Below are 25,773 nucleotides of genomic sequence, written 5' to 3'. Positions count from 1 at the left end.
CTCCCACCACCTTCCTGTTCCTCACGCCATGATGGGTCAAGGACCTCATCATCTACACTCCCCTCTTCAAACACCTGCTTCTCCTGGGTAGTCTCGCCAGCACCGTACGCACCAGAAAGTGGCACCTGAGTCTCGTCATCATCTGATGCGTACTGAGGTACTGAGGTGTGCTGACCATAGGCACTGGCCCGCCCGGCTCTTCAGATTCAGAGGGACAAAGCAGTTGCGCATCACTGCATACTCCTTCTTCTTCACATTCTTGAATGCTGCTTGGCTGGCCCCCTCTTTCCAAGCCAACAGATTCAGAGAACAGAAGTAGAGACTGAGATGGCTCCTGTCCAGGGCTCTCTGACTGCCTGGGCACTTTGGCAGGTGGTGAAGAGACAGATGGTTGCACTTCCGTGCTCTGGCCCTGAGAGGACGTGGAAGTCATTGAAATCAATGCTTTAGCTGACATCCATCCGACAACGGCTTCAATTTGTTCCTCCCGCAGCAGTGGGGTACGGCAATGTCCTACAAAGCTGCGCATAAAGGACTGTTCCCTGCTAAAACTGGGGGATGCTGACTCACTGGTGCCCGCAGCAGGCACAGAATCCCCACGTCCTCTCCCTGCAGAATCCCCACGTCCTCTCCCTGCTGAAACTCCACGCCTACGCCCACGTGCCTTACTCCGTGCTTTCTTCATCTTGGTAGACTGATAAAGCTAGGCAGAAAAGTACAAAGGGGGCTTAGTGTGCTTATTCCTGAACAGCTGCTAACAGGTATAAGAAACACTAATTTTATAAAGTGTGTGTGTGGACTACACTTTAATATGAGCTAATGTGTCCTACACAACTGTCAAATGGAGTGTTTGGTGAACTTTATTTTGTTTTGTTTTTTCAAAAAAACAAAAAGGATGTGACCAAAGATTTGAAAGCGATAGTATCACAAACTTTTTGGAGCTATTACAATGCAGGAAGGTAACCTACAATGCATAAGATGAGGCTCCAAAAAATAGGGTAATACTAATCTGGCTGCGGCTGAAGGGCACAAGCCAGAAAAAAGGCTCCTCTATCTACTCCTATATAGTGTTTGCAACCAACCAATGTTGATGGATACGGATGGATGCACACTAATAGGAGAATGAAAAATGAGCTGCAATAAAAGAAAAATATGTATGAGGCAGTGACGCACGCTGAGCAGTCTACAACCAGACGTAGCTGCAGGACACACTACAGCGTGAGCTGCACTCACACACAGAGACCTCTCAGACAGCCGTGAACAGTGCAGATAAGTGGGCACTAGCACTGAAAGGCTGCAGATTGGCTCCGCTGTCTACTCCTATATGTTTGCAACCAGCGTATATGAATACGGATGGATGGACACTAATAGGAGAATGAAAAATGAGCTGCAATAAAAGAAAAATATGTGTGAGGCAGTGACGCACGCTGAGCGGCCAACAACCAAACGTAGCTGCAGGACACACAACAGCATGAGCTGCACTCACACATAGAGACCTCTCAGACAGCCGTGAACAGTGCAGAAAACTGGGCACTAGCCCTGAAAGGCTGCAGAGAGGCTCCGCTGTCTACTCCTATAGTGTTTGCAACCAACCAATGTAGATGGATACGGATGGATGCACACTAATAGGAGAATGAAAAATGAGCAGCAAAAAAAGAAAAATATGTATGAGACAGTGACACACGCTGAGCGGCCTACAACCAGACATGGCTGCAGGACACACTACACAGCGTGAGCTGCACTCAGACCTTGCAGACAGCTGTGAACACTGCTGCAAGGCAAAAGTAAGCTTCAGTGGTTGATTATGTAGCCTAGGTAAAGCACAATATGATTTGGAAAATCGTTATCTCTAACTGTCCCTCACAGTCTTGAACAGCAACCTGTCCCTAACTGAATTCACAGCAGAGTGAACCCGAAAAGGCGGCGGCGGCTTTAATAGTGCATCATGACATCATTTCAGCAGCCAATCACAGCCATGCCATTAGTTAACATGCCTACATGCCAAACAGGATGTGCCCACACTTCTGAGGATTGTCATTGGCTGAATCAAATCAAACTGGCTCCTAGCATTATGGGAACTTCCGATTCCGGTATTCGATATGCTAAACGTATCGGAACTCAGTATCAGAATTCCGATACCGTGAATATCGGCCGATACCGGATACTTGCGGTATCGGAATGCTCAACACTATTGTCAACCTTAATTTACTGTATAATAATAGTTAGGCATTGAAAACTGGGGGTTATTTGGCTAAAGTTGTGGGGGGTAGGGCTGGCTCCAGATTTTCGTGGGCCCAGGGCCAAAGAGTGTCACTGGGCTCCTTTAACACATGCCACAATTCATGATTCTCTGATTCGGCAGAGAAATAGTGGTATAGTACAATGAAAAATACTTCACTTCTTACATCACATGACTGATATCCATTTTAAATTCTCCAATAGCTCCCAAAACGGACAGTATATTACTCCATACAGTATTTTGGCCACCGCATAGTGCGCTATACAGACTAATGAGGCCCATATATTTCTCCATACAGAATCATTGCTCCCATATAATGTTCGATACAGTATATGATCAGCTCCACACAATGCTACAGTATATGTTGGTCCCCATGGATGAAGCTCCACTGTCTTATGGGCCCAAATAATGCTCCATATATAATGGTCCCCATTTCTAATGCTCCAGTGTATAATGGGCCCTGTAAATGCTGCTCCAGTGTCTGATGTCCACCTTTGGAATGCTCCAGTGTATGGTGGGCCCCATATATCATTCTCCAGAGTATAGTGCTCCCCAAAAATTGCTGTCCCAACATTGAAAACAATTAAATAAGTCTCCTCACTAGGAAATCCCTGTACTCTGGACTCCTCGTCGTCCCCATCTTCCATCTCTCTGCACTTGGACTGTTTAGGCAGAGGGCGTACAGATGTGATGTCATCGCGCTCTCTGACCAGAATGTCATTGTCAGGAAACGCGGAAGACATCACGGCGGTGGAGCAGGGAGAGGTAAGTATTTCAACTTTGCAAGTGCTGTGATCCTGAGCAAGCAGGGGGGGCCCACTCGTTGGCGACGGCACTGGCACAGGGCCCCTCATAGTACGGCGGTGTGTCGGACGGCGCGTGGGCCCTCCCACCGGCAGAGACACTTTTGCGTACTATGAGGGGCCCTGTGCCAGAGCCGTCGCCCATGAGTATGCCCCCCCATCTGCTCAAGGAACCTGCACTTTCATCTGCGCCTTCCTCTTTGTCAACGTGTAAGGTGGTATAGTATGTGGGAAGGGGAACCTGAGTTTCCTCAGGGTCAGACTCTGGCTGTGTAGAGTGCGAGGGGAATGTAGTGGTCTGGGTCAATGTACCAGCAGAATCATCTAGCAGTGGCTGGGCATCAGTGCACTTGTGGCACCCCCAGGAGTACGTTCGCCACTGTGGCATTACCTTCCTCCTAGGGAGTGTGATGTCATGCTTGGGAGCAACGAAGAATCTCTCTAGCAGTTAAACCAACACACAACACAGTTCCCACTCCAGGCCAGCAGGGAGAGCTCTGAACCTGACTGCTGAGGAGCTGCTCTCTGAGGTCGGGAGGAGGGAAGTTAAGGCAGTCTGTGAAGGGAAGGGGAAGTATGTGGACGTGAGAAGGGGAGCTGGAGGATGAGCAGAGTTAAGGCTCACTCCTAGCTGGAGCGCATGGTCCGGATTCCGGTCTCCGAGTTTGTAGGGACACTGACGGTCCTGCAGCAGAAACCGGAGGAAATAGCAACTGTAAATGCTCTGTTCCCAACTAAGGCTCGGAGGTCCCAGCAGTGATGTGTGAGTGCCAGAAGGAAAAGGCTACAGCTGCCTGCTATATGAGAAAGTTCCAAAAGAGAGTCAACAGGGAGAATTTCAGTGAACCCAGTACTGCGAGTACCTCAGATAAGCGCTAGCGCGGAGGCTACACTACCTATCTGCAGAGAGAGAATTCCTAATTTGCTTCCAGGCTGACCAACTCCTTCTCCATCTGTACTCTGGGTCCTGGACGGTACTTACCAATTACAGGTAAAGGAACTGCACGACTGTGTCTGTCATCTTTCTCCTGCACCTGGCGCATGGCTCTGCTACATCCTGCTCTGCACACCATCTACCAACTCTTTCATCTGCCCTGCGACTATGGCCCTACCTGTGCAGGGCTTCTACATCTTAGCTGCACCACAACATCTGCCCCAGAGAAGCGACACTGCAGCGCTGTTCAATCTGATCAGAAACCACAGGTGGCATCATGTATCATTCACCTATAAACGTTATTCACCCCTTTGCATGGACGCCCAGGGCCACGGACCGGGTCACCACCACGATGACACATCCCTCTGAGACACCGGCCCGGTACCGATTAACCCCACTGCCCTGGCTGGCGACCCACACTCCATGTCAGATTCATCTTGGACTGGGGAATTCACAATTTGACTTCATAACCCAGGCATGGTATGTGAAAAGAGCTCCATGGAGTTATCTGTAGTGTGGCCTGCTGCATCCTTTTGGTAGGGGTGAAGGACACAAGGAAAGGTGTTGTTCCTGATCAGGAGCCTCGACTGACGACTCAGTGCTTATATTTTTTGAAACTTCAGAAGAGGAGGCGATAGAGCTGGAGGCTGTGTCAGCAACGTAAGCCAAAACTTGTTTCTGAAGCTCCGGCTTTAAAAGCGGTTTACCTACTCCCAGAAAAGAGAGCCTTCGAGGCCTTGTGGAGCCAGACGATGACGCAGGCTCAACTCCTCCTGCCTTAGGTGCTATTGTGCTTTTGCCACTACCAACAGATACACCACCATCACCACCACCATTCAGTACCAGCTGGCAACCCCCACCCACTTCCACTGCCTCTTCCACCATACTTCCTCTTTTTTGGGAAGATGTACCCAAAATAACACCAGCTATATGGTACTGTAAAACAAGGTACAAGGTGTATATAATATTGGGGAGAATTTGAATCTCCCTAGAGATTTTAGGAGGCTGAACAATTATCTCAGGCCCACTATAGATTACACCTCAATTTAACAGGCTAAAATAGGCTGGTGTATGACAAGATACAAGGTGTATAAAGTATTGGGGAGAATTTGAATCTCCCTAGAGATTTTAGGGGGCTGAACAATTATCTCAGGTCCACTATAGCTTACACCTCAATTTAACAGGCTGAAATTGGCTGGTGTATGACAAGGTGTTAGGTTCCTTAAGCTGCACCGCAGGAATCCAGAGCCATACATCCAGCGGTCTCCCATTCCTTTCCGATCGCTCAGGGACCTGCACAGCAATCTCGGCGATCCAGGCGCCCTGCTCAAGCTAGCTCTCTGGGTCTGGATGTTGCTGCCACCTCTGGACCAGCAATGGTAGCGCAGCCTGCTTTGCAGGAAACCACTCCAGAGGCTAAGTCCTCTCGCCGCACTACTGGTCATGCCCACGAGACGATCTCCCAGTGGAGATCGGGGGTCACGTGCTCAGGTCCTTGTACTGATCTGATTGGCCCATCTCAGAGGTCTGGATGGTCCCGGAAGCGCATGGCTATAAAAGGCCCGCATGGCCGAGCGGCCATGCGCTGGTATAGACTATACTTGCTATGTGTGAATGGTGACAGATGTATGATTCTGGTGACTGACTCATTATAAAACCCCTTCCCTCTGATATTACGCATGTGGATAGGGAATTAGAGTTATATTCAGCGCCAGTCAGTGGCAAGCCATACGCCACAGTGCATACCGTACCGCTACACTAGCGTCCGTACCGTCGTACAGCGGCAGTAGTTATCGCTGCGCTGCACTTAGCAGCACTTACCGGCGTCCGCGGTAGCGACGCCGCACGCACGGTAGGTCAAGACGGACACCGACCTCTGCCTTGGGTCGTGTCCTGTGACCATATACCGTGTGTGCACGCCAGCTGAGACCTGTGAAACTAACAGGCTCAGCGTTTATGCTTTAGCGCCTCTGTGAGGTTAACAGAGTCCGCTCTGCGCACCTCGGGTGACGTTTAACCCGAGCGCAGTATACCGCCATATAGCGAGTCTGCCATTACTCAGCAGCGGTTGTTACACCTACTACACAGTGGACCCCGGGCGGCAAACGCACTTCCTATTATTTATATTTAGTGTGTTCCGCCGTCCCTAACACAAGGTGTATATAGTATTGGGGAGAATTTGAATCTCCCTTGAGATTTTAGGAGGCTGAACAATTATCTCAGGCCCACTATAGATTACACGTCAATTTAACAGGCTGAAATAGGCTGGTGTATGACAAGGTACAAGGTGTATATAGTATTGGGGAGAATTTGAATCTCCCTAGAGATTTTAGGAGGCTGAACAATTATCTCAGGCCCACTATAGATTACACCTCAATTTAACAGGCTTAAATTGGCTGGTGTATGACAAGGTACAAGGTGTATATAGTATTGGGGAGAATTTGAATCTCCCTAGAGATTTTAGGAGGCTGACAATGATGCTCTCAGTCCAAGTATGGCAGCAGGCAGCCTAATAAGCAGGACTGCTGCACACAAAAGTGTGGAAAAATGAACGCTTGGTAACTGTGCAGAAAAGAGGAAGAAAAGTATTTTTGCTTTTAAAAAAGCAGTTTGCACAGCAGTGTGCAAACAGCAATGCAGCTATCAGGGAGCCTTATAAGGCAGCCTAATAACCAACAGAGCTGATGCACAAAAATATAGCCTCCCCTGTCACTGCACACAAACTGTTGTGTTGTACAGTGAAAATCGCTACCAGCAGAAGCAGTTTTTTTTCTTCTTCCCTGCCTAACGCTCTCCCTTATTCAGAATCTGCAGCAGCAACCTCTCCCTATGCTAAGATCGGCAGAAGTAAGATGGCGGTCAGCATGCATGCCCTTTTATAGCCCCTGTGACGCCACACAAAGCAAGCCAATCACATGCATGCCCTTCTCAAAGATGGTGGTGACCGCTGCCCATGTCATCGCATTGCCCACAGTGTGCGTCCTCCATCATTGGCTGAAAAAGGGCACTGGAAGCATCATTTGAAACGTGACTTTGACGTTCTGGTCGCCGACCTCATGGTCGACCTCACTCTATGGTCGGGTTTTGTTTCATGAAACCCGACTTTAGCGAAAGTCGGCGACTTATGAATTTGACCGACCCTTTTCGTTCAACTCTAATTATAATCACCAGGCACATACATAGAAGTTATGAGGTTCCATAGAAGTATTGCATAAAATAAGTCTGAGGGCACCATAAAATAATACTAGGGATCACTAGCCCCACATTTAAAACATGACTATGTTAATACTCAAGAAAAAATAAGTGTGTACAAAAAATGAACAGGATCACCATGAATAAATTTCAAATATTAGAAAATACATTTTATTAAAGCATGGTTACACAGGATCACACAAACAAGGTACAGACCACATGATAAAAACAATTGAAAAAAACATTGAAAGTATGAACCATAGCACCTGAAGGACTGGTTAGGTACCTTGCAGCTATCTCCACTGTGTGCACCAGACGTATCAAAAATAACGCAACATTGTACAAATGACAATCAGCTAATAGTGTAAATGAAGCAAATTATCCCAAAAGCATTTTTCTTAAGTTGTGTGCTTAAAGTTAGTTTTTGCCCCCGGTGGCCATTAGGGTCATTGCACTGTGTGGTTTCAGTTCTAGTTTTGCCCCCGGTGGCCGTTAGAGTCATTGCGCTCTGGTTACTTTAGTTTAGTGCACGTGATTATGAAGCAGGTGTGATTGCTGGCTCTTACCTTTAAAAGAGTGTCAGGTGGTTGCAATCACTGTTGGTGATATTGCTCATTTCCAACCAAGACTGGTGAAGGAAGGAACTACAGAGAGCAGCTCAGGGGAGCTCTGGTGTAAAGTCTGGTGAAGGAAGGAATTACAGAGAGGTGTTCCTTGCAGATCTGACAAAGCTTGTAGAAGTAGCAGCTTTTCTGGAGGAAAGCTGCATTCTGGTGGTGGACTCTGTTGCTGGGAGCAATAGCAACAGAGCAAAGCTAAGTGGTGTTATCCCTGTTTGTATTTTTCCCTGGTGTGTATTAGTACAGCGGTGGGGCCAGTGCCTGCACCACCCAGCTCCCTAGCAAGGGATAGGTGTAGGGTGTGCTAGGGTGACAGGTTCCGGCTCGGCGACAGGTGAGGAGCCTGTATAGGGAACGTTAGGAGTGTGAGAGACACTGACTCAGGGGAGTGCAGGAGGTCTCCACGTCCCCGTTCCCTATCGCAGGGCCCACCGTTGTAATTGTTTCCCCTTCCCCCGTGTCTTGTTGTTTTAGTTACTGTCCTCCGGGTCGTGTCACACAGGACAGTTACACGTGCCGTGTCCTGTTGTTTTAGTTACCGACCTGCGGGTCGTGTCACACAAGACGGGTCCACGTGACATTATCAGCAACCATAACATTTTTTTCTGCTGAGCCATGGAACCAATGCAGACCTTTTGCCCAAATGCTGCAGATTTTTAGTGATGAGATTAGGGGGCTGCGCGGTGAGTTGGTGCAGCAGCTGCAGCTGTTGGTGGGCTTTGGAGGTTTGGTTCAGGCTCAGGCTCAGCCAGAACCCAAGATGTCCCTCCCTGACAGGTTTTCTGGAGGGAGAGATCAATTCTTGGTATTTCAGCAAGCCTGCAAATTATATTTCAGGCTGCGCCCTCGTTCATCAGGGAGTGAAGAGCAACGGGTGGGAATCATTATGTCCCTTCTTATTGGGGATCCCCAATCCTGGGCCTTCTCCCTAGCGGACGATTCACCATCATTAGAGTCCGTGTATGAGTTTTTTGCGGCTTTGGCGCTAGTGTATGGGGATCCTGATGGCACCGCCCTGGCGGAATCCCGACTCCGTAGGTGTAAACAGGGAGCCCGGGTTGCTGAGGAGTACTGCTCAGAGTTTAGGAGGTGGGCCACTGACACTCAGTGGAATGACCCTGCACTTAGGAGTCAATTTGTGCAGGGTCTGTCTCCAAAGTTGCAGGATACTCTGGTGCAGTACGCCACCCCCAGGTCGCTTCAGGCTGCCATGTCCCTTGCCATCCGGGTGGATAGACGCCTTAGGGAGAGACATACACAAAATGTGCCCCCTGTTGTCATCGCTAAGGAGGAGGACCCACCAGTGCGGATGGAGGAACCCAGACAGCCCGGGGTTGTTGGTACAAAAAAGGGGGTGTCTGCCGCTCGTCATGGTAGGGGGGTATGCTTTTCCTGTGGGAAGCCGGGCCATTTCATGAAAGCCTGCCCAGTGCGTGCCAAGTCTCAAGACGAACCTATGCAAGCAGGAGGAAGTAGTTTGTGTACGGTGCTGCCTACGGTTCGGGGAGTGGTGTCAGCATGTTTTTACTGTGGGCAGACTGGTCATGTCCGGAAGGCTTGCTCAACCCGTGCCAAATTATTTGTGCCATCTGAGAAGCCGCATTCCCCTGGTCGTTTGGAGGGAGATGACCAGGGAGTGTATATTTCCTCCATTTGGCCCTCCCAAGGTACTATGTCAGCAGAGGTGTTGGCTGGCGGGGTACCGAAGGTGATACCGGTGCTTGTGGACAGCGGAGCAAGAGTCAGTCTGGTGGATGCTCACTTTGTCCAGACTCATGGCCTGAGGTGTAGGATGCTAGCCTAACCTATAAGCGTCCAGGCCATAAACTCTGTTCCACTGAGCCAGGGGAGCTTGACCCAACTCGTAGAAAATATTCATCTATGTATAGGACATCATGAGGAGTCCTTGTCAGGCTATGTCTTCGAGGGAATGCCAGTACCTATCGTTTTAGGCCTTCCTTGGCTGAAAAAACACAACCCGGTAATAGATTGGCGGGCGAGGGAAGTGGTCAACTGGGGGCAGTCATGTGAGGGCTGCTGCCTAGGGACTACTGTCTCTGCCGTCTCTCTTCAACCGACCCCTTTCTCTCCAGTGAGAGCAGCAGATGTGCTGCAGGAGAGTAGGGGCAAGTCTCCACCCTCGCCAATAGCCAACCCTGGGAGGCGCAGACCTCATGGTGGAAGGGGTTGGAGGGTGGTGTTCCTGTGGTGAATTGCGGGGGTGTCAGTGTGGTGACACAGGGGGACGCCTCTATTGTCAATCCCAGAAAGAGTTCACCGAATTGTGACAAACGAATGTGTGGCAATAAACGTTCAGGTCCGGACCTGTGTGTGAACGAGCATGTATGGGTGGTCACCAAAAAACATCCAGTGGAAGTGTGTTGAGGAGTCTTACCAGCTCGAGTTACCCCCAAACATACACATACACAACTCATTCCCAAGGTCGGTGCTTCGGAGATGTGTGGTGCCTCCAGAACATACATTGCCAATACCAGCGGTGCTCGTTTGTCATTAACCTGACATGCAGGTAGTTGCAGGGGTGAACTCTGGATCTGGGCATCCCCTCTGTAGGTGGTTCCCTTATGAGGAGCGGTCTTGAGGGTCCAGAGACCCCTCATAAAGGGAGGGTACAGTCATGATCCATGCTGGATCATGACAGATAAAAGCACTAGTAACCTTTTTTTTTCCTTAAGTTGTGTGCGTAAAATTAGTTTTTGCCCCCGGTGGCCATTAGGGTCATTGCACTGTGTGGTTTCAGTTCTAATTTTGCCCCCAGTGGCCGTTAGGGTCATTGCACTCTGGTTACTTTAGTTTAGTGCACGTGATTATGAAGCAGGGTTGATTGCTGACTCTTACCTATAAAAGAGTGTCAGGTGGTTGCAATCACTGTTGGTGATATTGCTCATTTCCAACCAAGACTGGTGAAGGAAGGAACTACAGAGAGCAGCTCAGGGGAGCTCTGGTGTAAAGTCTGGTGAAGGAAGGAATTACAGAGAGGTGTTCCTTGCAGATCTGACAAAGCTTGGAGAAGTAGCAGCTATTCTGGAGGAAAGCTGCACTCTGGTGGTGGACTCTGTTGCTGGGAGCAATAGCAACAGAGCAAAACTAAGTGGTGTTATCCCTGTTTGTATTTTTCCCTGGTGTGTATTAGTACAGCGGTGGGGCCAGTGCCTGCACCACCCAGCTCCCTAGCAAGGGATAGGTGTAGGGTGTGCTAGGGTGACAGGTTCCGGCTCGGCGACAGGTGAGGAGTCTGTATAGAGAACGTTAGGAGTGTGAGGGACACTGACTCAGGGGAGTGCAGAAGGTCTCCACGTCCCCGTTCCCTATCGCAGGGCCCACCGTTGTAATTGTTTCCCCTTCCCCCGTGTCTTGTTTTAGTTCCCGGCCTGTGGGTCGTGTCACACAGGACAGTTACACGTGCCGTGTCTTGTTGTTTTAGTTACCGACCTGCGGGTCGTGTCACACAAGACGGGTCCACGTGACACAGACAAATATTCAAGTCCAGTGGCTAAAGCTGCACTGAGAGAACCCCAACAGAGCAAATGGAAAAGACCATAAACAATGGGGTCAGTTGAGCTATAGGTTTAAATATAAGTACTATAGCATATGGTAAAATCAATTTAGGGGTAAATGAAGAAGGCAGCAAAAAGCCTGTATGTGGATGTGGAGATACAAATACCCGGTCACAGCATGATGTGTGGAGAGCGGAACCCCACGCGTATCGCCACTAAGCATGGCTTCTTCAGGGGAAAGGGGAAGCCACGGGTAATTTACTTAATTTACACTATTAGCTGATTGTCATTTGTTCAATGTTGCGTTATTTATATGTCTGGTGCACACAGTGGAGATAGCTACAAGGTACCTAACTGGTCCTTCAGGTGTTATGGTTTATACCTTTAATGTTTTTTAAATTGTTTTAACATGTGGTCTGTACCTTGTTTGTGTGATCCTGTGTAATCATGCTTTAATAAAATGTATTTTCTAATATTTGAAATTTATTCATGGTGATCCTGGCAATTTTTTGTACACACTTCTTTTTTCAGCTCCATAGAAGTATAATGCACCGCTCATAATCCTCCATATAGTGGAATGTATCCCATAGTCCTCCAAATAATATACTGCACAGCCTATAGTCATCCACATGAGTATAATACACAACCCATATTCTTCATATAATAAAATGCACAGCCCAAAGTCCTCCTTAAAGTTTAATGCACCCTATAGTCATCCATAAAGTATAATGTACCCCTTAGTCATCCATGAAGTATAATGCACCCCATAGTCATCCATAAAGTATAATGCACCCAAAGTCATCCATAAAATATAATGCTTCCCATAGTAGCCACTCATAAAGTATAATACACCCCCATAGTCATCCATAAATTATAATGCACCCCCATAGTAATCCATAACGTACAAGGCACCCCCATAGTCATCGATGAACTAGTACGGCCACTGATTGAAAAATAAATAAAATACTTACCTTTCCTTTGCTTCCCCTGCCACGCTTTGTTCTCCTGTGAAGCCGGCAGCTGACTTCCACTTGTGAAGGGATCGCATGATGACACTGCCATGTGCCCCGTCACATGCACGCCAACGTCAAATGCTGGCCTCTGATTGGCTGGCAGCGTATATATTGTTGCACACATACGTGCGCCTCATTACACTTCAACTGGATGTGCATCCAAGGACGCACATCCACTTGAAGTTTCTGCTGGCATTAGCGGGCCCCTGACCAGCCAGGCCTGGTCACAGCAGCAGCCACTACGACCGGGGTCATTACGTTCCTGCATCCTGCACTCTAGGCATGGGGAAGGATCTTAGATATCCATGGTTATGCCCACTAACACCTAACTTACTGTCATTATTATTAGTGGTCGTAACCATGGACTTAAGCTACTGCAATGCCGTGTACATGAGGTAAGCGACATGACATAGTGATTCAGAAGAAGTATACTACATTTCTAATTGAAGGAAATTTGCTAATAATATTATTACCCCTACTACATATTGGGATAGAATCTTGGAGATGGGACTACCCCTTCTAAACAGCAAATGTACACATATGGTATATTTATGGTATATATTTGTGTTCATACAGCATTTCTTACTAATAAATTCTTTAGTACACTTTTTTTGCTTACCAGTAGCAGGATTCTGTGTGACCATTCCGTTTGTATACGTATACAGAGTTCCACTTTGGCTTGCTTACGTGCCAAAATTTCCAAAAATTATAAAAAAAGTATGCTATTTTCCTGGCTGGGATTAAAATACGAGTGAGAAATTGTTTATAATCACAAGACAGACCAAAGCTCCCAGCTGAAATTACCGGATAAGCAAATATATTTTTAAATCTGTCAAGGCAAGAAAGAAACAAATAAATAGATCAGACCCATATGTATAGAAAATAAATGTACTGTATAGAATGCTGAATGCGATAAAACACAACATAAAGCTAGGAGGTAGGCCCATTTATAAAATCTGGCATGTGTCACTTTATGTAACAATAACTTGAAATTAAGGTTATCCGAATAGCTATTGCGCTTACCGAATAGTTGCCTCGGTAACCTGGAAACCTGGATCGCTCCCGATAATCAGCTGTTCAGCGCTGTAGCTGCATCTGTCGCGACTGTGTGACAGTCATAACCAATAGGCTCTCCATGCATGTGTTATGACTGTCACACAGTCTTGACACCTGCAGCTGCGGCGCCAAACAGCTGATTATCTGGAGCGCTCCAGGTATCCGGGTTCCCCATGCAGCTATTCGGTAAGTGCTATAGCTATTCGGATAAGAACTTATCTGAAGCTATTCGATCAACCCTACTTGAAATGTCATTTCCTACCAACTTATTCTGTTCTAGTTCTTTTGTGACACATTAGAATTTATGTTAATAATAAAATGAAATCAGTATGTTCTAAATTTATAAAAAGAAATCCCTGAATAATAAAATGAAAACATTTGCTATTTTCCAACCTTCAATGTGTCTGTGGGGCTGGTTTTAGACAAAGTGGAGTTCTGGGCAAAAACATAAAGTGGGGCTGTGTGGCTGCCGATCTCTGTGCTCGGATTTTTCTGGTAGCCTTAGAAATGACGAATGGATCAGTGGTAAGGCGTCCCCGTTCTGACCGATTCTGGTGCAGTTCCAGAAGTCCGACATCCACCGTTTCAGTACCTTATCGCCTATCCTGTGGATAAGTGATAACTTGTTTGTTTTCACTGGACTACCCCTTAAACCTCATAATATTGCCTGTTTTTAAGATCTTAGCCCCTTAAAGACACTGGAATTTTGGACCTTAAGGACACAGTAATTGTATTTGTGTTTCTTTTACTGACATACCCATACAAGGGATCTTTTTCCCAGGATGAGTTCCAATTTAGTGGTAGCATTTTGGCTTACTTATGTGTTGAAAATTTCTTAGTATTTTTTAAGCCTCATTCACACATCCATGATTAAATACATGAAAAAAAAATTACAATTGTGCATCAGTGTGTTCATTTTTACAATCAGTGTTTTTCACAAATAGAGAAAAATATAAAGAAATGACAAAGCTTCTCCTATACTTTGCAATGTTATACACGGACAAAATATGGACGGTACACAGGTGTCATACATATGATGTACGTGTTTTTCACAGACCCCTAGACTCTTATTGGTCTTTTTCATCCATGCTGCCTGGAAAAAATGGACATGTCTCTGCAGGGGCGGACACTGACAGCTTGGGAACCCTGCGTGAAAAATGTGTCAGGGCCCACCTTCCTTTTATGGTGACAAAGATACAGATATATATATATACTGTATATATAGCCACATACATACATATCCTACATAGTTTTGTTTATTATGTACAAGTGCTTCTCACAAAATTAGAATATCATCAAAAAGTTAATTTATTTCATTTCTTCAATACAAAAAGTGAAGCTCATATACAGTATTATATAGAGCCATTATGTGGCGCCCCCAGGAGTATGGCCGGCACAGTGGCTTTGCCTTCCTCCAGGGGAGGGTAATGCCAGGCTTGGAGGCAATGATGGGTCTCTCTCGCAGTCAATCCATGCATGCAACACAGTTCCACTCCAGGCCAGCAGGGGGAACTCTGAACCAGGATTAATGGGAGGAGTGCTCTCTGAGGGCCAAGAGGAAGGAGTGGTTAGTTAGTCTGCGGAGGGTGAAGTGTGCAGACGTGTAGAGAGAAGATGGAGGTTGAGCTAGGAAGGAGAGCTCCCTCAGCTTGAGAGCGCAAGAACTGGAGCCTGGTCTCCACGGCTGTACGGATACTAATGGTCCTACAGCAGATACCAGAGGAGTAGGAGGCTGTAAATGCCCTACTCCCATCTAAGACTTGAGGCACAACAGCAGCTTGGATAGAGAGCCAGGACTCAAGAGAGGAGTCCCCGAGAGAGGCTACAGCTGTCTGCCATACAAGTAGAATTGTTGGGAACATCTGACAGGAGGAACTTCAGAGTAACTTAGTACTGGAGTACTTCAATCAAACAAGCGCTAGGAAGGAGACTGCACAGCCCGCCTGCTGAGAGAGAATCGCTGAGTTGCTTCCAGGCTAGCCTGCTCTATTACCATCTGTAATCAGAACCCTGGACTGCAGTTATCAAGTAAAGGTACAGAAATTGCACCCCGCTGTGTCTTGTGTGCTTCCTACCTTTCCGGCACTGCTACATCCCCGTGACAACCACAACTACACTGCCCTGGGGCTATAGCTTCACCTGTGGGGAGCTATTACATCTTTGCTGCACCATACCATCAGTCCCAGCGGATCTGTCTGCAGCGTCGGCTTAACATCGCCCTTGCCGAGCACCACAGGTGGCGTCACAAACTATTCCATTCCATTAAGTATATTTCCCCATTACGTGGGCGCCCAGGGCCACGGACTGGGTCACCGCTGCTGTGACACATCCCACTGACACCGGCCCGGTACCGAGTACCCCACAGCCATGGGAGGGCGACCCAATTTGGCGTCACGAACAGGATTATGGAGCCCGGTACCCCCCCCGGGTCCTGTGTGCCACAGACTGTTTGTGAAATTGGCGCCAATAGCCGCCATTACCGCGCTGCTTGGCGCGCGTGGGAAGAAGGGGCAGGCCTTCGTGGGCGGAGCCTGCCACAGAGCACGAAGAAGTGAAGTGCCGCACGGGAAGAGAGGACAGCGCGCAAGAGGAGGAGCTGAGGTAGGCCCGGAGCATCGGGCCTGCGAAGCAGCTGCCGGTGAGCTCACACAACCCCCGGCCCTGGCTAACATTAACTAGGGGGGAAGAGGATGTCTGCGCCAAACGGCGATGCAGCGGCAGGCGCCGTTGCCAACCCCGCAGCACCACCTGGAGGAGCCCCCGCCACAGCGGTCTCCATAATGCTGCTGTCTATGCCCTATATACCGGGAGCGGCCTGGCTACCGCAGTACTCGGGTGAGTCGCATACCCTGAGTGAATTTAAAGAGAGACTGTGCAGTTTGTTTAAAGTATACCCTCTGTCTGAAAGCCAGAAAGTGAATATCCTGATTGGACAGCTAATGGGTGCAGCACAGAGAGAGGTGAAAGCCTGGCAGGACACTGATAAAGAGACTGTTTCAAAGATCCTGGCCAAGCTGAGAAGCACCTTTGACACCCGCACTGCAGCTGAAATCAAGATGAGGTTCTTTGGCTGTAAACAGAAGGCGCAGGACAGTATCAGGGATTATGCTCTCAAACTGCAGGAGGCGCTGCGAGCAGTTAAGCAAGTTGATCCTGACAGTGTGAAGGAGGAAGATAAACTGTTAAAGGAGCAGTTCATTGAGGGACTCCTATCCAGTAACAACAGAGGACAGTTGCGTATTATAACCCTGCAAAACCCTGATCTGGACTTTGCTGATTTTAAGGACAGGGCTATTCGGGTACTGCAGGAGTCCACTGACAGCCGTCCAGTGCCCCCTAGGCGCCCAGCAATCACCTACCATCAGGAACCAACATCTTTTTCTTGAAACCCTGTGGAGGCTGATGCACAAACTCTGGATAAAGACCCGACTGAGGAGCTGCGTCTTCAGGTCCAGGAGTTTACCAAAGGAATGGCTGCACTTACTAAAACCGTGCAGTCCCTACAAGTGTCCTCCAAAGAAAAGATCCAGCTTGCTTCCAGTCCAGAGGATGCCCCATGGCTCCGGAGGAGGAGAGCCCCGCCACTTCGAGGGAGGAACAATGATCGCTATGACCAGGACAGACGTCCCATCTGTCGTCGCTGCTACAAGGCCGGTCATCTTGCAAGATATTGTCCTTTAAACGAGCAACCCCTGGGGCAGAGGGCCAACCCCCAGGAATAGGATCCCCAGGCCCAAGGAACTGGAGAGCCAAGTATGTGGGAGGGAGACCAATCCTTCCTGTGGTGATTGACGGCATCCCCATGAACGCTTTGCTGGACACTGGCTCACAGGTGACCACTATGCCGTACATTCTGTACAAGAGGTATTGGACTGATTCAGAACTTACCCGTGGCCCCACTGATGAACTGACAGTAGTTGCTAGTAATGGTCAGTCTTTTCCCGCAGATAGGATGTAAAGAAATTACTGTTAAAGTGGGGCGGGTAGAGCTAAAGTCTCAAGGTCTAATAGTTGTTGATATTGACCGACGTGAATGTAATCCCATGATGACTCTTGGTACAAATTAATTGAAAACCGTCTGTCCGAGGTTATTGTCTTGTTGCAACAGGTGGCTGAGACTGCTGGTTCTGGAGAACAATGAGTCCTGCAGATGGAGATCCGAGCCCTGATGCAAAGACAACAGGTAGAACTCTCTGGCGGAGAGATTGGCAGCGTCAGATGTGAAATGTTGGTTTGGTGTCTGGCAGCTATAGGTCTTAGAGGGAGAGACTACCAGGCGTTGGTAGAACCAGGATACTCCGAGAGCAGGACCACTGTCCTGACAGCCAGAGGCGTGGTTGACGTACGAAACGGGAGAGTACCTGTACGCGTTTTGAATTGTGGGGAAGAGGAAGCCACAATACCTCGGTACGCCACAGTTGCCAAGCTGCTCACTGCCAATAACAACTCTCTGCAGGCAGCAGAGCCCTTGGTCTCATCCGATCAGGTGGAGGACAATAGCTCTGTGAAGAGTCAGATGAGTGGTGTCAGCAACTGCAGATGGGAACTGACTCTACACCTTCATACCAGAAAAATGGGGTTTACAGAGTGACACAAGAGTATGAGCGGGTATTCAGCAAACACCCACTAGATTTTGGGCAGGCAAAAGGGGTTCAACATCATATCCCCACGGGAGACCATCCACCCATAAAGGAGAGGTACAGACCTATACCCCCAACACAATACCAGTGTGCTAAGAGTATGTTGAGGGAAATGAAGGAGACAGGGGTCATCAGACACAGTTGTAGCCCCTGGGCAGCTCCAATAGTGTTTGTAAAGAAAAAGGATGGTACCATGAGAATGTGTGTTGATTACAGGAAAATTAATAGCATTACACATAAAGATGCCTACCCATTAACTAGAATTGAGTAATCAATGGCTGCACTTAAAACTGCTAATTACTTTTCCACCTTAGATCCCACTAGTGGGTATTGGCAGGTTCCCGTGGCAGAGGCAGACAAGGAGAAAACAGCATTTACCACTCCAATGGGTCTCTGTGAGTTCAATTATATGCCATTTGGGCTCTGCACTGCTCCAGGAACATTTCAACGGCTGATGGAGTGCTGCCTGGGACACATGAACTTTGAGACGGTCCTGTTGTACCTGGATGATGTCATTGTTTTCTCCAAAACCTATGAAGATCATCTGGAACACCTGGCTGAAGTGTTTGAAGCTTTGTCCAATTTTGGCCTGAAGGTGAAGCCCTCCAAATGCCACCTCCTGAAGCCCAAGGTGCAGTACCTTGGTCATGTGGTCAGTGCAGAAGGTGTGGAACCAGATCCTGATAAAGTCACAGTCATCCGGGACTGGCCGAAGCCCAGCAACCTTCATGAAGTACGCCAATTCCTTGGACTGGTAGGCTACTACCGAAGATTCATCAAAGGCTTTACTGAAATAGCCACAAAATGCAAAATCTCCTGGTGAGGCAGTTCAAGAAGACCAAGCAGAAAAATTCCACCTTTGAATGGACTGAAGAGTTGGAAAGGTCCTTCACCAGATTGAAGATGGCTCTCACAAGAGACGAAGTTCTGACCTACCCAGACTATGGCAAACCCATTGTGCTGTACACAGATGCCAGCAACATGGGACTAGGAGCAGTACTGTCGCAGGTACAGAATGGGAAAGAAAGAGTGATCTCCTATGCCAGCAGGAAGCTGCGCCCCACTGAAAGGAACCCTGATAACTACAGTTCTTTCAAGCTGGAGTTCCTTGTCATAGTCTGGGCTGTCACCGAAAGGTTCAAACATTACCTAGCCTCTGCCAAGTTCACTATCTTCACGGACAACAACCCGTTGACGCATTTGGACACTGCAAAACTAGGTGCACTGGAACAGCGATGGATGGCTTGGCTATCGAACTATGAGTTTACCATCAAGTACCGGGCAGGGCACAAGAATGCCAATGCTGATGCGCTGTCCAGAATGCCTAACCTACCAGATGCCGGAGAAGACCCTGAGGCTCTTGAAGAGATAGAGCTACCTCCCTTCCACCGGCCACTTGCGGCCCAGCGTGCTCAAGGAGTGAGAAACAGACGGTCTGGCTTGAAGGAGGTCACCCTGAACCCATTGCCCCATCATGATTGGGCAGAAACGCGATAGTGACCCTGCAGTCCGCCTGGTGAAGGAGCTGCTGACATGAGCTGACTCACGTCCAGAGTCGGATGCTCCTGAAGAAACTCAGCAGTTGTGGAAGGAGAGAGGCCGGCTGTTCATTTATGAAGGGAATCTGTGTCGGAGGAGTATCAATGCCCGCACTCATGAGCTGGTTTGGCAGGTGATAGTCCCAAACAGAGAGGCATCAATGGTCCTGGAAGCATACCACAATGGAGCGGGACACTTCGGATGGAAGAAGTTGGAAGTATTGCTCTGAGAGAGGTTCTACTGGGCTGGTGTGAGGAAAGCCATTGAGAGGTGGTGGCAGGAGTGTGGACAATGTAACCTGCGCAGAAAGGATCGGGACAGTCAGAGAGCTCCGCTACAGCCAATCATCACCAAACAGCCCCTTGAGTTGGTAGCCCTGGACCATGTGAAGCTGGTTCCAAGCCGGTCAGGCTACATCTATGCACTTACCATTGTGGATCACTACTCAAGATTCCTGGTAGTTGTGCCTGTCAAAGATCAAACTGCCAGGACAGCAGCCAGAGCATTCCAACAGCACTTCTGTAGACCACATGGGTATCCTGAAAGGGTGCTGACAGATGAAGGTCCAGCTTTCGAGGCAGAAGTGTTCCAAGAATTCTGTAACCTGTATGGTTGTAAGAAGATCCGGACAACGCCATATCACCCACAGACCAATGGCATGTGCGAGAAGATGAACCAGGTAGTGATGGATCTCCTGAAGACTTTGCCCTTGGAGGAGAGGAATCTGTGGCCAGAGAAGTTGCCCGATCTGGTAGACCTCTACAACCATATTCCAGTGAACTCTACCAACTGTACCCCAGCCTATTTAATGAGAGCCAGACCTGGTAAGCTGCCTATTGACTTAGACATGGGAGTCCTGACACCTGAAGTAGCGTCACCAGATGCTGATTGGGACACGGAGAGGCAGCAACAGTACCGGAGAGTTCAAGAATGCGTGGAAAGGAGTCTGGCTCAGGCAAGGCAAGAGCAGGAGAAGCTTTACAATCAAAATGCACCTGCCGTTCCTTTGTCGTTGGGGGAGCAAGTCTTGAAAAGGAAGAGAAGATTGCACAAATTGGATGATCAATGGGAAGCTGAACCTTATACCATTCTGTCCTCGAACTTTGATAATACTAAGGTATGCCTTGTGAGAAAAGATGGAGGAGAGACCTCGGCAGCGGTATCGAGAGATCACTTGAAGTTGTGTCCTGACCAGATGAAGGAAAGGAAAGAAGAACCAGATAACATCCAGCCCAGAGTGGAAGAAGAGAAGGTCAGCACAGTGCTTGGAGAATTCCCTGCGAATTGGACTAAAGTGAACGATGCTATAGTGGTGCCAGTGTTGCTGTTTCCCCAATTGGTAGCACAGGAAGATGTGACTCACGAGAATCAGGAAAATCGGGTAGCAGATGCCACACCAGCAGTGGAGCCAGAGAGCCCTCGCCCTGCCAGTGGTGAACCTGTTGTGCCCCTGGTGAATCTGAGTTCACAGTCAGTCTAGTATCCCTGTGTTACATAGAACCCCCAGTAGTGTATCCAGTACATTACCCACTGCACCAGTCTTACGCAGGTCTACCCACACCACACAAGGTATACCACCACTTAGATATCGCATGTAGCAAAATAAATGTAAATGTTGAAATTGTAAGTGTAAATATGTAACTGTTCTCAAGTTTTGTGCCTACAGGTAACCTGTAAGAGTTTCCTTTGGAATTTGTTTTATGGACACTGAACCACAGGACTTGTGTGTGGTCCAAAAACTTTTACCATTTGCCCAGGAATGGACCATGGACATTGATGCTTGGACTTGCCATCATAGGACCATTTTTGAAGCACTTGGTTTTTGTACATTTTTCATTTTTAAATCTTGTACAAATTCTTATTGTCTCTTTACATGTTTATGCTTTTGTTCTGCCCAGGAGTGCTGACTTGCCCTAGGGGGGAATGTGGCACCCCCCAGGAGTATGGCTGCCACAGTGGCTTTGCCTTCCTCCAGGGGAGGGTAATGCCAGGCTTGGAGGCAATGATGGGTCTGTCTCGCAGTCAATCCATGCATGCAACACAGTTCCACTCCAGGCCAGCAGGGGGAACTCTGTACCAGGATTAAGGGGAGGAGTGCTCTCTCAGGGCCAAGGGGAAGGAGTGGTTAGTTAGTCTGCGGAGGGTGAAGTGTGCAGACGAGTAGAGAGAAGATGGAGGTTGAGCTAGGAAGGAGAGCTCCCTCAGCTTGAGAGCGCAAGAACTGGAGCCTGGTCTCCACGGCTGTACGGATACTAATGGTCCTACAGCAGATACCAGAGGAGTAGGAGGCTGTAAATGCCCTACTCCCATCTAAGACTTGAGGCACAACAGCAGCTTGGATAGAGATCCAGGACTCAAGAGAGGAGTCCCCGAGAGAGGCTACAGCTGTCTGCCATACAAGTAGAATTGTTGGGAACATCTGACAGGAGGAACTTCAGAGTAACTTAGTACTGGAGTACTTCATTCAAACAAGCGCTAGGAAGGAGACTGCACAGCCCGTCTGCTGAGAGAGAATCCCTGACTTGCTTCCAGGCTAGCCTGCTCCGTTACCATCTGTAATCAGGACCCTGGACTGCAGTTATCAAGTAAAGGTACAGAAATTGCACCCCGCTGTGTCTTATCTGTTTCCTACCTTTCCGGCACTGCTACATCCCCGTGCCAACCACATCTACACTGCCCTGGGGCTATATCTTCACCTGTGGGGAGCTATTACATCTTTGCTGCACCATACCATCAGTCCCAGCGGATCTGTCTGCAGCGTCGGCTTAACAACGCCCTTGCCGAGCACCACAGGTGGCGTCCCGAACTATTCCATTCCAATAAATATATTTCCCCATTATTTGGGCGCCCAGAGCCACGGACTGGGTCACCGCTGCTGTGACACATCCCACTGACACCGGCCCGGTACCGAGTACCCCACAGCCCTGGGAGGGCGCCCCAATTACAAACAGAGTGATGTATTTCAAGTGTTTATTTCTGTCTCCCACCCCATCCATAAGTCTATTAATAGTCCCCCTTACTTTCATTGAAATCCCTCTTATTGTCCTCTGCCCACTCCCATCATTGTCCTCTGCCCACTCCCATCATTGTCCTCTCCCCCACTCCCATCATTGTCATTTCCATCTATTCCATCATTTTTCTCTCCCCCACTCCCATCATTGTCCTCTTCCCACTCCCATCATTATCCCCTCCCATCCCATATCCCATCATTGTCCTCTCCCCAATCCCATTATTGTGTTCTCCCCATTGTATTGGGAAAAAAATGCACCCACCTCTCCATCCATTACCCTTCAACATCACTTCTTTCTTCGTCGCCGGCAACTTTCTAAATGACACAGACACGAGTTTCATGGTGACATCATCAAGCTGCGCGTGCCTGTGTCACTGAGAAACAAGCAGGCAGGAGGCTGAGGAGAGGATTCTGCAGCTCTGCTGCCATTTTTTTTGTAGGCAGCTGAGCTGCAGAATCGATCCCTGCCCGTCATGCCACACATGATGAGGGCAATCTGGCCATGGGCGCCCCAGAGCCTCGGGCACCGAGCAACAGACCAGATTGCCCTAATTATTAAGATAAGATAATCCTTTAATCGTCCCACCATGGGGAAATTCAGAGCATTACAGTAGCAAGGAAGGAACAAGTACAGATACAGATGCATAAAGGCATTACATTGACAGTAGGTAAAATATACGGGGAAAAAAAAAAATGTAACCGGACTGTCACAACTTTGGATCTATCAGTTCACTGTTTGGGTCGTTCTCCGTTTTGGACAGTGCTGGTTATACAGCCTAACTGCAGCAGGAAGGAAGGACTTTCGATAGCGCTCCCTCTCACATTTAGGATGAAGTAGCCGGTCACTGACAGTTCTGCACATCTTTGTCACGGTCTCATGCATGGGATGGGAATCATTCTGCACCATGTAGCTCACCTTGGCCAGTATCCTCCTGTCGCCTACTTCCTGAACTGGATCAAGGGTGCATCCCAGGACAGAGCTGGCCCTTCTAATCAGTTTGTCTAGCCTATTCCTATCCCTGGTTGATATGCCACTACCCTAGCACGCCACACCAAAGAAGATGACTGATGCCACAACAGAGTTGAAGAAGGATGCAAGGAGTGCCCCTCTAACTCCGAAGGCTCTCAGCCTTCTGAGCAGATAAAGCCTGCTTTGGCTCTTCCTGTACACTGCATCCAAGTGATGGGCCCAGTCAAGCTTATTATTGAGGATCACACCAAGGTACTTATAGGTGTCGACTATCTCAATGTCATTTCCCTGAATGTTCACCACTACTGGTGGATTTTTGCCCTTGCGAAAGTCCACCACCAATTCCTTGGTCTTCCCGGAATTAATCCTAAGGTGGTTCCTCTGACACCACTCCACAAAAGCTTGGTTAGTGTCTCTGTACTCTCTTTCATCACCTCCTGTGATGAGGCCTACTATTGTAAAGTCATCAGAATACTTCTGCAAGTAGCAGCTAGATGAGTTGCACCTAAAATCCGCAGTGTACAGAGTGAAGAGAAAAGGGGCAAGAACTGTACCTTGAGGTGCCCCTGTATTGCATATCACCGTGTCTGACACACTGTCCTGAACCTTTACAAACTGAGGTCGGTTCGTGAGGTAGTTAAGGATCCAGGTGGAGAGTTGGAGGTCCACACCAACAAGGCCCAGCTTGTCTCTCAGTAGACCTGGCTGTATGGTGTTAAAAGCACTAGAGAAATCGAAGAACATTATTCTCACAGTGTTCCCAGGTTTCTCCAGGTGAGAGAGAGTCCTATCTAGAAGGTGGATAATGGCATCATCCACACCAATGCCCGGCCTGTAGGCAAACTGGAGAGGGTCCATATCCGAGCTCACTAGAGGACGGAGACGTGTGAGAACCAATCTCTCTAATACCTTCATCAGGTGTGATGTCAATGCTACAGGTCTATAGTCATTAAGGTCTTTTGGATAAGGTTTCTTTGGAACCGGTAACACACACGATAATTTCCACAGTTGTGGTACTATACCTATTCTCAGGCTCATATTGAACAGATATGTAATGATCTCACTCAGCTGGTGCCCGCAGGTTTTGATTAGTCTTGCACTGATGCCGTCAGGACCTGCAGCCTTCAAAACTTTGATCTTATTCAGTTCTTTTGCAACCTGGGTACTTGTGAAGAGCAGACCCTGGCTCAGTTGACAAGTTGCAGCAGGGGGTGAGGTTATTGTAGCAGAGAGGTGTGAATGGTATGCAGGGACAGGAGCAGCCAGTGTGTGATTAAATCTGTTAAAGAATAGATTAAGTTCATTAAGCCCCTCTTTATCTACAACCATCCTAGAGACAGTCTGTCTATGCCCAGATATAGACTTTAGACCCTCCCAGACTTCATTGATCCTTTTCTGTGACAGTATTAACCACTCTACAAGGGCCCCGTCCACCTCTTGGCCCCAGTGCAGCTGCACTGGCTATATGTCCGCCCCTTTGCCTCTGTGTGTTTTCCATGGACACAAAATCCATGTGAAAACAAGGACATGTGAATAGCATCATAGGTTATATTGGGTGTTTGTGGGATCGGTGAAAAAAAAAATCACATGCATTTTCGAAATAAATTTGCTCATCGCTAGTTAATATGAATTCTCAAGTCTTAGCCATAAACAATATGACATGAGGTTTTAAAAGGAAGAAAGTTGTGTTGTTAAAAATAGAGAGCCTTTTTGGTATTTGGTATTATTGTTATGTAATTTATAACATTTGCATAACTTAAGATATTTACTCACGTGAGCATCTGATAAGTGGCATATGAACATGTTGGTCCAAGAATGGCACATCCCAGATGTTTTTTTTCCTATAGAATGGAATAAGACAAGGTATTACTCATCTATAAAGACATAGAGTTGAAGTCATAAATTCCAAGGTGAAATGGTAAAAAATCAAAAAATTTTCACCATTGTATTTTGCACTCGTTATATGCCATTGCAATATCAAATTTATATATATTTTCCTGTTTTTATTATACTGGTTTAAAAAAAATTCTGAACTTTGTAAAACAAGAAAAAAATAAAACATTGTTTTCTAACAGCCATAACTATTTTTTTTTCTTTCCTTTAAAAAGGGAGATGTGAGGGCTAGTTTTTTGCATAAAGAGCTTTTGTTTTTTTTCAGGTAGTATTTCATGACACATGACGTTTTGATCATTTTTTATTTCATTACTTCTGGATGAGAAATTACTGAAAAATGCCAGTTCTG

At 47.8% G+C, this 25,773-nt stretch overlaps 1 protein-coding gene across 1 annotated transcript in view; it reads right to left on the bottom strand.

Annotated features, from left to right (window-relative positions):
- GUCY2C (guanylate cyclase 2C) overlaps positions 1-25,773 on the bottom strand; it is a 1,090,166-nt gene that overhangs the window by 957,462 nt on the left and 106,931 nt on the right. Inside the window, exons 3-4 of the mRNA XM_073586670.1 lie at positions 25,305-25,372; positions 12,936-13,145 (exon numbers count right to left, since the gene is read on the bottom strand). Coding sequence (XP_073442771.1) covers positions 12,936-13,145; positions 25,305-25,372 — 278 coding nt within the window. The remainder of the gene's footprint in view (positions 1-12,935; positions 13,146-25,304; positions 25,373-25,773) is intronic.

Source organism: Dendrobates tinctorius, unplaced genomic scaffold, assembly GCF_039654945.1.
Source record: "Dendrobates tinctorius isolate UK_male_01 unplaced genomic scaffold, ASM3965494v1 ptg000094l, whole genome shotgun sequence".
Classification (NCBI taxonomy): Eukaryota; Metazoa; Chordata; class Amphibia; order Anura; family Dendrobatidae; genus Dendrobates; species Dendrobates tinctorius.
This window is presented reverse-complemented; position numbering and strand designations above follow the sequence as displayed.